At 60.5% G+C, this 11,199-nt stretch overlaps 2 protein-coding genes across 2 annotated transcripts; both read left to right on the forward strand.

Annotated features, from left to right (window-relative positions):
- The first annotated feature begins 1,084 nt into the window (after positions 1-1,084).
- Positions 1,085-10,210, forward strand: NXF1 (nuclear RNA export factor 1). Its single transcript, XM_075545578.1, has 21 exons — positions 1,085-1,243; positions 2,980-3,151; positions 3,288-3,441; positions 4,051-4,134; positions 4,252-4,356; positions 4,452-4,532; positions 4,633-4,702; positions 4,837-4,925; positions 5,035-5,142; positions 5,272-5,381; positions 7,207-7,243; positions 7,462-7,530; positions 7,618-7,673; positions 7,899-8,006; positions 8,099-8,157; positions 8,245-8,360; positions 8,474-8,516; positions 8,725-8,797; positions 9,233-9,415; positions 9,739-9,799; positions 9,890-10,210. Exons 1-21 carry the CDS (start codon positions 1,216-1,218, stop codon positions 9,926-9,928), a joined length of 1,845 nt encoding a protein of 614 aa, XP_075401693.1. The 5' UTR covers positions 1,085-1,215; the 3' UTR covers positions 9,929-10,210.
- Positions 10,211-10,322: 112 nt separating this feature from the next.
- TMEM223 (transmembrane protein 223) lies at positions 10,323-11,186 on the forward strand. Its single transcript, XM_075545581.1, has 2 exons — positions 10,323-10,624; positions 10,748-11,186. Exons 1-2 carry the CDS (start codon positions 10,342-10,344, stop codon positions 11,038-11,040), a joined length of 576 nt encoding a protein of 191 aa, XP_075401696.1. The 5' UTR covers positions 10,323-10,341; the 3' UTR covers positions 11,041-11,186.
- Positions 11,187-11,199: the final 13 nt, after the last annotated feature.

Below are 11,199 nucleotides of genomic sequence, written 5' to 3' on the forward strand. Positions count from 1 at the left end.
CTTCTGAGGCTTAGGGGCGTCTGATGCTTCCCCTGCCTGTCATTGTAAGATTTCCTCTCTCAGGGCCCCTCCCAGGAGCCCCAGTGGCGAAGTGGTTAAAGCCCTTGGCTGTTAACCAGAAAGTTGATGGTTTCACCCCAGCAGCTGCCCCAGGGAGAAAGGTGTGGTTTCCTCCATGAAGCCCCCGTGGGCCATTCTATTCAGTTTATCAGCCCGTGAGTGAGGGTTGATTTGATGGAAGTGGGTTAACTTTTGAGTTTAGCTTCTCAGGAAGTGCCCTTGTCCCCTCCCTGCCCAGTTGCCACATGACGTGGGCCAAGCACCAGGTACAGGTGGGGGCAGGGATGATAGGAGCGATTGCGCACCAAAACTGGAGGACACACAGGTGAGCTCCTTTGACAGCTGATTGCAATTCATAGCGGCCCTCTAGAGCAGGGGCTAACTGCCCCCCTGAGGGTTTCAGAGAATGTCTGTAGGAGTAGGCAGCCTCGTCTTTGCCCTCAGGAGCAGCGCATGGGTTCGAACCACTGACCTGTGGTTAGTAGCAGTGCTTAACCCACCTCTTACAGGCTAACTTTCCAGGATGGCTTAGGGGTAAATTTTCAGTATCTAGCGAGTTCCTCGGTCCTAGGCCAAGAACTGGAGACCAAGCCTTGAGCTAAATTGTGGTGCCTGCCCCTAAACATTCTGTATTTCTACTACTATTTATACTTATTATCTTTCGTGGTTAGGAACACGATGGGTGGAAAAAGCAGGGCTTAATGTCCGCGGCTGCTTGGGGGCCAAGCTGGGGCTTCTCAACAGGCCGGCTGCATCCCCTTAGAGGTCGTCGAACGCCCCCCCCCCCTCGGTGTTAGGGCTGGAGCAGTCGTGGGCGGTGGGCGGTGGGCGGGCGGCTGCGGTGGCTGGGAGAGGGGGCGGGAGGCGTTCCTGCCCGACATCAAAGAGGCCGCTGGAGCCGGCGGGGAGGGGCGTGGAGGAGAGCGGGGAGGGGCGTGGAGGAGCGGGCCCCGCCCCCGCCGCGTCCGCCCGCGCGCGCATGCGCCGTGCCGAGGCCCCGCCCCCACCTGGAGACGTAGGCGGTGCGCGACGAACTTCTCCAGATAAAAGCGGCCGCGCCGGGCGGACGGGGCGATTGGGCCTGGACGCCTGCGTGTGGCCGGAGGGTTGGCGGCGTCGCGGCCGGCGCCCGGGCGTCGAGTTCCTCGCTGCGCCATGGCTGACGAGGGGAAGTCCTACAACGGTCAGTGCGGGCCCTGGGGCGCCGCGGCGGGCGGGCGGCGGGCGGGCGGCGGGCGGCTGGGCCTAGGCCGCGGCGCCGGGAGGAGGCCGCGAGGGGCCCGGCGTCCGCGGGGAGGGCGCGGCCGAGCGGGTCGGGGGCGAGCGGCCCCGGAAGGAAGACCCCCGCCGGACTCGAGGCTGTGGGCGCCGGAGCGGCTCGCGCGGGCGCCTCTGAACGTTGTGGGTGGTTGCCGCCTGTCAGTTGGGTTTGGCGGCCGGACGCTGGCGTTCCGGCGACTCGGTGCCCTGCCCGCCGCCGCGTCCGGCCGGTGCGCCTGGTGGCCTTGCCTGCGGTTGGAGGGACGCGCTCCGACGTCGCACACCCCTCCCGACCCCGCCGCGAGCCCGGGGCTGCGGGCGCCGTCCGGTGCGGGGCTCACAGCCGGCACAGCCGCCGGGCCCCTCCGGATTCGGCCGTGCCCAGCGGGAGGGCCTGCCTTGGGATCGTCGCTGTGGTGAGGTCGCCCGGATCCGACCTGCCGAGCTCCTGAAGGGGGTGTGTGTGCAAGCGAGAGGCGCCCAGGCCGCGCCTGTCACTCCGAGCCTCGCCCCCTCCCCGGGCCTCGCGGGGTTGGTTTGCAGGGTACTAGGCGGGTGGGAGCCCTTTCCCGAGGTCGGGGCCCGTTTTTAAGACGCTGCCCCTGCCCATCTGGATGCTGGCGGAGGGGGCGGTGGGGAGTGTCATATCCCGGAGGCCCCTCCGAAGCCTCTTTGTCAGGCTTGGTCCGCCACCTCCCCTCCTGCTGCGGCTGCAGCCCGTGTCTGGGGTCCCCCGAGCGAGCATACCTGCCTCTACCGACGGGAGCCAAATGCACACGTGCGGGAACCCGCACATTGCCCTTAAAAACCTTGTTTTATTTAAAAATGAATGGTTGCTGAAGGGATGCGATCCTGTGTGTTTGCATGAAGCCGCTGGTGTTTAGCCTCATTTGAGAGATGGGCTTGCCAGTTTGTCAGCACCGCTTGGGTGGGTCAGAGAGACAATCTCCACCTCCTTGTGTTTTACGTTTGATGTTTAAGCCTTTGTTTTGATTACTGAGATAATTCTCTCACGAATGGAACCCATTCCGTGGGGTTAATATGCAGTTTACGTGTGTGTGACTTACGTTTATCAGTAGAGATAAGTATACCATGGGGAGAATTTGGAGATTAGAAGGCTGAGAAGAAAATGAATTAGGATATATATTTGTTTGACTAAACGAGAAAAAAAGTCTGCAAAAATGGTGGACAGCCAATAGAAACTCTTTATGTAAATTTAGTTGAGAAAAATGGAAATGGCATCACAGTGGTGAGTCCCGTAACCCTAATGTTAAAGGAATTGTAAGCAAAGGGATTGGAGGACTCTTCCAGAACTGCAGCTTGACCGTTGGGTTTGGTAAATTGATCTTATTTGTGGTGGGCATTTGGCAGAAGTGCAGTGTGACTGAAGACAGATGAGACGTGCTGATTGCTCAGGTGTGGCGTATGCGGCCATAGTTGGGGGGCACTGAGCTGTTGAGAGAACACAAGTCAGGTGGCTCTCTGGGGTCTGATTTCTATCCCGTTGGACTTTGGAGATCCCCACATTGCTTCTCTCCGCAGTGCCAAATTCTCCTTCCCTTTTCAAAAGTCCTGCGCGGTCTTCCCAGACCTTTCCCCTGAAGCTGACCTCTCTAAGCTCTGTCACCTTCTGATCTGTGCTCCTGTGCCCTATTCCAGAGCATGATGACCGAGTTAGTGTCCCCCGAAGAAGGAAAGGCCGGGGTCCTTTCCGGTGGCAGGGGAACCGTCGGTCTGGAAGAGGCGGTTCTGGTATCCGCTCTGCCCGCCTTGAGGAAGATGATGGCGATGTGGCAATGACTGATGCTCAGGATGGTCCCCGAGTACGATAGTACGTAAGCAGGTGGTCTGGTGGGAGGGCAGCAGCTCCTGGAGGGTGCAGCTCCCCAACTGGCCCGAGACTGTGCGGAGATTTCTAAAGAGCCATGTCCACACTTAGGGACTTCCTTCTCTCTCCTTCCTCCCAGCAATCCCTACGTGACCCGACCCAACCGTCGAGTTAATAACTGGCATGAACGAGACAGAATCCATGTCACTGTGCGACGAGACCGAGCTCCTCCTGAGAGGGGGGTGGCCGGCCCCAGCCAGGATGGAACCATGAAGAACTGGTTCAAGATTACAGTGAGTGCCTTGGATGACGGTCTAGATGAGACAGGACTGGTCTCTGGGAGATGGGGTTACTGTTTATTCCACGAAGTCAGCCTTTGCAGCTGCTTACAGTCAGGTATCTATTCTTACCTCTAAGAGTCAGTGTCTTAGAACACAAGAGGCCTGTTAGGGACCAGGCCCGCTGGGGCACTTAAGGGAAGCCAGCAGCTGTGGTTGGGAGCTGGGGGGACTCCAAGATAGCTCCATTGCCTCCAGCCCAGGTGGGAGGGGTGTCCCTGGTGTTCCTTGGAGACAGGTGACGTCTGCAGGATGTCTTGGAGCTTTTAGAGTCAGACATGGAATGGCCAAGGGAAGGGGACAGTGGCAGCTGATGCTGAAGGGAGGGGCTGTGGTGGGGCCTTTGCCTTCTTCCCTGGTATTTTTTTCCCCTTTCGCCCTTTTCTCTTTCCTCCTCCTCTTGTGGAATGGAAAGGGTCAGTAGAAAGTATGGAGGTTCATGTTCGACAGTACTTGTCTAATTGTCCCTGTAGCTCTTTGAAGCATGGCAGGAGATCTAGCTAGGGCTGTGTCCGTTCTGCCCCTTACCTGTGCCTCACCATCCTCTCCTCTTCCCACATCCAGATCCCTTATGGTAGGAAGTATGACAAGACATGGCTGCTGAGCTCCATTCAGAACAAGTGCAGTGTCCCCTTCACGCCCATCGAGGTAAGCTGAGGCCTCTGTGTCCAGGCTGCCTGGGCACCCCAGGGAGAGGGTGGAGGGGCCGGCTGGCCCACAGGGCTCTGAGCTCACAGGCTGGCGCTCTTGCTTCCTGTCTTGCAGTTCCATTACGAGAACATGCGGGCCCAGTTTTTCGTGCAGGACTCAAGCACTGCCTCCGCCTTAAAGGCGGTCAACTACAAGATCATGGACCGGGAGAACCGGCGGGTATGTGCAGGGACGGGACGGGGAGGACGACACAGGAGGGCTGGCGGTTGGCACTGGACTCGGGGCTCAGCCTGCCCTTGTTGGCTTGCCTGCAGATCTCGATCATCATCAACCCCTCAGCCCCGCCCCAGACGGTGCTGAATGAGCTGAAGCCGGAACAAGTAGAGCAGCTAAAGGTGAGGGCCATAGCCCAGCATGTTTGCCCAGGCCATGCCTCGTCCCACTCTGCCCACAGTCAGCCCCTGTTCCCCTCCTTAACGCTCCTCTCCTCTGTAGCTGGTCATGAGCAAAAGATACGACGGCTCCCAGCAAGCCCTGGACCTCAAAGGCCTGCGCACCGACCCAGGTAGGGCTGCTGGCCCTGTTTGCCCACTGTGGAGGCAGGGCGGGCTGGCTCAAGGAGGCAGCTTTGAGAATGGCTAGTGCTGGCCTGGGTTTGCCCTCTCAGGGTAATGTCCCCTTCTGCTTGGCCTCCTGCAGATTTGGTGGCCCAGAATATTGATGTTGTCCTGAACCGCCGAAGCTGTATGGTGGCTTCCTTGCGAATCATTGAAGAGAACATTCCGGAGGTGAGGCCTGGCTCTGTATGTAGCCTGGGGAAGAAGGATGGGGCCAAGGGGGGTCGGGGGCAGCACTCCCTCACTGAGCCACTTTCTCTAAACTCTTCTCTCCTCCCAGCTGCTGTCTTTGAACTTGAGCAACAATCGGCTCTTCCGGCTGGATGACCTTTCTAACATTGTGCAGAAGGCTCCCAATCTCAAGATCCTGAACCTTTCTGGGAATGAGGTGGGACCTGGGAGCTGGTTTGAGGGGAGAGGGCAGAAGGGCCTACTTGGGGGCAGGGGAATTCCCTGTGGGCGGGCCAGCTCCCTGTCTCAACCTGTGTGTCACCCACTACTCACCCCCTCCCGGCAGTTGAAAACAGACCACGAGTTGGACAGAATCAAAGGGCTGAAGCTGGAAGAGCTCTGGCTGGACGGCAACCCCCTGTGCAACAACTTCTGCGACCAGTCCACTTACATCAGGTGAGTGGGGGCTCCGCCTGCCCTCCTGGGGGCCTTGGGCCCCTGGGAGGCTGAGTTTTGCACCCTGAGCAGTGACCGTTGGCAGCAGACGTGCAGCCCTGAGCTGGAACCACCTATCCCTTAGGACACCCCCACCTCCTCCTTGTCCCCAACTCCCTGCTCTGCCCTCAGGCCTCCTGTCCTCTCTTCTGTCTGCCTGTTGGCCTGGCTCTGTGGCCTCTTCCTTCCCGCCTGCACACAGCCCTTTCCAGATGTCCCTGCCCCCTTGACCCAAGATGATGGCACCTCCGTCCCTTGCTGTGACCAAGGGTGGCATGTCCACACTCCAGATGTGAGGTTGCCTGTGCCAAGAGCCAGTGCCCTTGAGCTGTGAAAGCCCTCTGGACCCGGGGCTTTCCCACTTGTGTCGTGTGCTAGCCCCTCTTGCCTGTATGCCAAGAGGGGGCCCTTCCTTGTGGCCACAGAGCTGAGACTGTTGCCTGGGCTTTCTTGTCTATCCTGATGAGCCCCGCCTCCAGGGCACCAGTCCGTGCCCTCTGTCTCTCTCGGCCAATGCTGTGAGCTGGGCCCTCCTGCAGAGGAAACCTGGGTTCCCCGAGACCAGTGAGCAGAGCCGGGGTCCCGCCAGCTGGCGAGGGAATCCCAAGGCAGCTGCTGGGCGTGGAGGCCGTGGGGGCCTAAGCTAGCAAGGAGACAGCACTGCCGCTGTGGGGCAACGCCCCCCTCTCACCTCACACTGCACAGCACCCTGCTTGGCCCCGGAGGAGGGCTGGTTAGCCAGAGACGGGTAAGATTCCTCAGGGAAGGAACAACCTAAGACAGGCACAGCCGCAGAGGGGCCATCAGGAGAGAACGCGGGGGCCAACAGAGGTGAGGCACAGACCCTCGCCCCCCCCAACTTAGCAGCCAGTCTGACCCCTCACTTCTGAGGGTGGTCTCCTGCCCCCATGGCTGTTTCGTTTCCCACGCCCACCTCCCAGCGGGACCCAGGTAGCAGGTAGAGACCAGGCCAGCAGCATCTGCCCATGTGCCACAGCCGTGATTTGTTCCCCAACGCTCCTTGGACCTCGGGGGCATGGGACAGCTGAAGGAAGGGGCTGTGTCAGGGTTCCTCGGCCCTGTTTCCATCTTGTTTCCTAAGTGCCTCCTTCCGTGTAGTTCCTGCTCTCTTCGCCCTCTTCCTTTTTCTCTGCTCTCCTCTGTCTCTCTCTCAATCTCAATCCTGCTTCCAGTCGGCCTTTTTTGCCACCTTCTTTTCCTCCTCTGGCCTCCCCTCTTCCCGAGCCCTGCCTTACCTGTCTCCCTGCCCCCACATCTTGTGCCATCCCTGTGGTGTGTCCTGGTTTTGGCCCAGGCCAGACCTGGCAGAACTGATGGACACCTGGTGAGGCAGCGGCGCCCCTGGGCTCCTACCCCATTCCCTCCTCCCGGGGCTGCACAGGTGAGTAGGTGGAAGGTAAGGGGGGCAGGCAGAGGGAGGCGGGCCTGGCTTAAAGCCTGGGCTCGGGGAAAATTAAAAAAATAGTCTGGGTTCGGGTGCTGTTCCTGCGGCGCTCAGGGTCAAGCAGAGAGACAGTCAGCCTTCAAGGCAGTCCTTTCTGGATGCCCCGGACTGGGCGGGCAGGAGCCCAAGGGCTATTCTCCCTGGGCTTAGAGGCTAGGGTGGCGGCTGAGCCAGCCTGGCCGGGCTGGGCTCTGAAGCCTGGGTGGGGGGGCGAGCGGCCAGACTGGGCTGCCCCTTGGGTGTTGATGTATTTGCTCCGAGAGCAGCCCAGGAGGCACGCTGGCTCTGAAGCCTCACTCACTTCTGTCCCATTCTTGACAGCGCCGTTCGAGAGCGATTCCCCAAGTTACTACGCCTGGTAAGTGTGTTTCAAACTCTTTCTCTAGTACAGCCTCTCCCACCGGCCAGTGTCTGCCTTTTGTGCCCCTTCCTTCATCTGGGGACATGGGCCCTTTTGAGAATCTGGCAGGTGCCCCACACCTTTGACCCTTGACCTTTGAGTTCCCACCAGTAACTCCTCAACCCATTATGGTTTGGGTTTACATGGTCAATTTCCACTCCCTCCCCTCCCCCCAGGATGGTCATGAGTTACCACCACCCATTGCCTTTGATGTCGAACCCCCTACGACGCTACCTCCTTGCAAGGTAAGCCGTGTAGGACCAGACTGTATGGTGGGTACAAGTGGGTGGAGAGCGGCCAGCCTGTGCCTGACTGCCTGCACCTGTTTCCAGGGAAGCTACTTGGGAAGTGAGAGCCTGAAGAACCTGGTCCTGCACTTCCTGCAGCAGTAGGTTTCTGGGGCCCTGAGCTGGGAGGGGGCTAGGTAGGACCCCTGGTGGGGGTGTGGTTGGTAGCAGGGTCCAAGAGAGCAGCTGGGAACAACCAGCCACTTTACAAGTTTCTACTCCGTAAGAAACCCACAAGCGCTGCTCCCCTCTGCCCTGTACGTCGCTGTAAGTCCGAATTGACTCCTGACCGCAGCACCGGGACTCACCCTTTGGGTCTCCAACAGGTACTATGCAATTTATGACTCTGGAGACCGGCAGGGCCTCTTGGATGCCTACCATGACGGGGCTTGCTGTTCCCTGAGCATTCCCTTCACGCCCCAGAACCCTAGCCGGTGAGTATGCCACCCCAGGCCTCCTCTGGACCACCTGCCTGCCAGCAGCCCCGCCCACCTCTGACTGCTCCACCCCCGTGGTTTTCCCACAGAAGTAGCTTGTCCGAGTACTTCAAGGACAGCAGGAACGTGAAGAAACTCAAAGACCCTAGTAAGTGTGTGCTGCCAGCCAAGGTGTGTGGGAGGCAAGGGCTGAGTGTGGAGCTCAGTCCTGAACTCGGGTCCCTTTGCCCCACAGGCTTACGGTTCCGGCTACTAAAGCACACACGCCTCAACGTGGTCGCCTTCCTCAACGAACTACCCAAGACGCAACACGACATCAACTCATTCGTGGTAGATATAAGCGCCCAGACGGTGAGCTTCTGCTCGGGGTCCAGGGATGAGGGTGGGGGGCGAGGTGGGGGCTGCTGAGGGGTCGAGGTGCTGACTGGGCAGCCTGCATGGACCTGATGGGCATTTTCCTGCAGAGCACGTTGCTGTGTTTCTCCGTCAATGGCGTCTTCAAGGAAGGTGAGTGGTTTGTCACTCTTCGGGAGCCTGCAGAGTGGGCCGTCCCCACTGCCCACTGCCCCTCAGAGTCTAAAGAGCGCCTTTTAAAGCACCTGGCTCCGAGGGCTTGACCCCTACTGTGCGCCCCCGCCTGGCCCGCTGGTCCTGTGTCACATAAGCCCCTGCTGGAGAAGCAGTTACAAGCCTGACCACCTCTGTCCCATTGTAGTGGACGGCAAGTCTCGGGATTCTTTGCGAGCCTTCTCCAGGACCTTCATCGCCGTCCCCGCCAGCAACTCGGGGTAAATGTGGGGTCCCAGTTGGAGTGTCTCACCAGCAGTGGAAGGCAGAGGTGGAAGCAGGCCTTGGGGGGGCGGGGGGTTTGGAACTTCAGAAAGGCGCGAGGCAAGGTGGGGGTTCAGAGCCATGGCTCCCGAGTGAAATCTTCTGGGTTTTCGCCCCGGTCCAGTGATCTCCGCTATGGGGCGGTGGGGAGATTGTCATGTGAAAAGGGGTATAACGTATTCACCGTCCCTGCCGATGTGAGGCGTGGTCCATCCAAGAACTGTTTCTGGGTTGTGGAAGATGATCCCACAAAATTTCAGGGGAGGTGGGTGGGGAGGACTTAGATTCTGAAAGTACTTGAGTGCGGGGAGAGAGTCCGCAGCAATGACGGGGAGGGCGGGCGGGCGGGCTGGAGGTGGAGGCCCAGCTCTAATGTGCTGCTTGTTCCCAAGGCTGTGCATCGTCAATGACGAGCTGTTTGTGCGGAATGCCAGCCCCGAAGAGATCCAAAGAGCTTTCGCCATGCCTGCCCCCACCCCTTCCTCCAGCCCAGTGCCCACCCTCTCCCCTGAGCAACAGGAAATGTTGCAAGCCTTCTCCACCCAGTCCGGCATGAACCTCGAGTGGTCCCAGAAGTGAGTACTGGGCCTGAGAGGCAGGGGGTAAACTGAGGTAGGGCTAGTGATGCCCAGGGGAGAACGTCAGAAATCTTGAAGGCTGGCTTTGTTGTTAAGATAAAGGCATCATGAGCCTAACACAAGAGCCCGAATGAAGTTCCTTCCACATGCTCCCACGCAACCCCATGCTCTCCCCCTAAAGCTCTCCCCCTAAAACTCGCACTTGGGTTTCCTCTTCACGTGTGCAAACTACCTCATGCCCCAGGCGGGGGTGGGGGGGTGGGGGTGGGGGGGCTGTTTGCGATCGCCTTTGCTACAGTGTGGCCTCCTCCCCACACCAGGTGCCTTCAGGACAACGAATGGGACTACAGCAGATCCGCACAGGTCTTCACTCAGCTCAAGGTAGGTGCCCGGTGGCAGGGGCGGCCTGTGGCCCTTGAAGGCCAGGTAGCAAGAGGTGGTCGGGCAGGCTGACCTCCCCTTTCCCTGCAGGCTGAAGGCAAGATCCCGGAAGTGGCGTTCATGAAGTGACTCCGTTCCCAGAAGCCTTCTGTAAATAGCCCTTGATGTCTTCGTCTGTCTCGCCAAGACTGGGGCCTGTCGCCTCCCGCCACCTGTGACTGTGACTGACTGACGGTGGAGGGGTGGCAGCCGCATCCCTCTCCTGCCTTCTGGAAGACTTCCGGGAGATTGAGCCTCAGTGGTGCCAGGAAGCCAAAGCTTACTTTGTAGAACTGACACTAAATTGCCCGAAGGACTTAGGTGCTTTGTGTATTGCCCCCAGACTTTTTAAGATAAATAAGTGCTACTGTATCCGTGTGCCCAGGCTGCAGTGCTCGCTTCCTTCCTCCCTCCCCCACCGGGGGCGCTGCGCCGCCGCGGCCGAGGGGAAGGGGCGGGGCGTCGGCCGGAAGTCCCGCCCGGGAGGGCGGAGCCCAGCGGCCATGGCGGCGCCCGGGCGGCGAGGGGCCCTGTGGCTGCTCGCGCGCCGCGCCCTGTGCGCCGGCCCGGCCCGGGACGTGCTGCTGTTCGAGCACGAGCGCGGCCGCTTCCTCGCCGTCCTCGGGCTCTTCTGCGCCGGCCAGGGCGTCTTCTGGGCCTCGCTCGCGGTGGCCGCCGTGGCCCGCCCCCCGGCCGCCGAGACCCCGCAGACCCAGGGCCCGGGCCGCTCGGCGCTCCGCTCGGCGCTGTGGCGCTACGGCTTGGCCGCCGGCTGCGGCGCCGTGGGTAAGGGGCCGGCCGGGGACGCGGAGACCCGGGGGGGGGTCCTCGAGCGCCCTCCTCCTGGGGGGGGCCCGGGGGGGGGGGCTGCCGCGAGCGCGCCTCACCCCGCCTGTGCTCTCCCTGCAGGGACCCTGGTGCTTGGCGCTGGCCTCCTCTTCTCGGTGCGCTCCGTGCGCTCCGTGGTGCTGCGGGCCGGCGGCCGGCAGGTGACCCTCACCACGCACGCCCCCTTTGGCTTGGGGGCCCACTTCACGGTTCCCCTGAACCAGGTCTCCTGCATGGCCCATCGGGGTGAAGTCCCTGCCATGTTGCCCCTGAAGGTCAAAGGTCGGCGCTTCTATTTCCTCTTAGACAAAGCCGGATACTTCCCCAACACAAAGCTCTTTGACAATACTGTGGGTGCCTACCGGAACTTGTAAGGGCCACCCACGCACGCCTGGTCCGGGAGACGAGCGGGACGGCAGGGATGGGTGAACAGCTGGGGTCACGCAAAGGTACCAGAGATCCTGGGCAGAAAATAAAGGCATGAGCCTCGCAGGTTCTCCCAAAGAGGAGGCTGGCGGTACCCAAGTTTTCAT

The sequence above is a fragment of the Tenrec ecaudatus genome, chromosome 4 (assembly GCF_050624435.1).
Source record: "Tenrec ecaudatus isolate mTenEca1 chromosome 4, mTenEca1.hap1, whole genome shotgun sequence".
Classification (NCBI taxonomy): Eukaryota; Metazoa; Chordata; class Mammalia; order Afrosoricida; family Tenrecidae; genus Tenrec; species Tenrec ecaudatus.

Bases quoted from the DNA above. Each gene is read 5' to 3' on its own strand.
- NXF1 (XM_075545578.1), top strand. From the start codon at position 1,216: ATGGCTGACGAGGGGAAGTCCTACAACG. The intron at 3,152-3,287 runs GTACGTAAGCAG...CCTTCCTCCCAG, and splicing joins GATGGTCCCCGAGTACGATA to CAATCCCTACGTGACCCGAC. The intron at 8,517-8,724 runs GTGAGTGGTTTG...GTCCCATTGTAG, and splicing joins CAATGGCGTCTTCAAGGAAG to TGGACGGCAAGTCTCGGGAT.
- TMEM223 (XM_075545581.1), top strand. From the start codon at position 10,342: ATGGCGGCGCCCGGGCGGCGAGGGGCCCTGTGGCTGCTCGCGCGCCGC. The intron at 10,625-10,747 runs GTAAGGGGCCGG...CTCTCCCTGCAG, and splicing joins CGCCGGCTGCGGCGCCGTGG to GGACCCTGGTGCTTGGCGCT.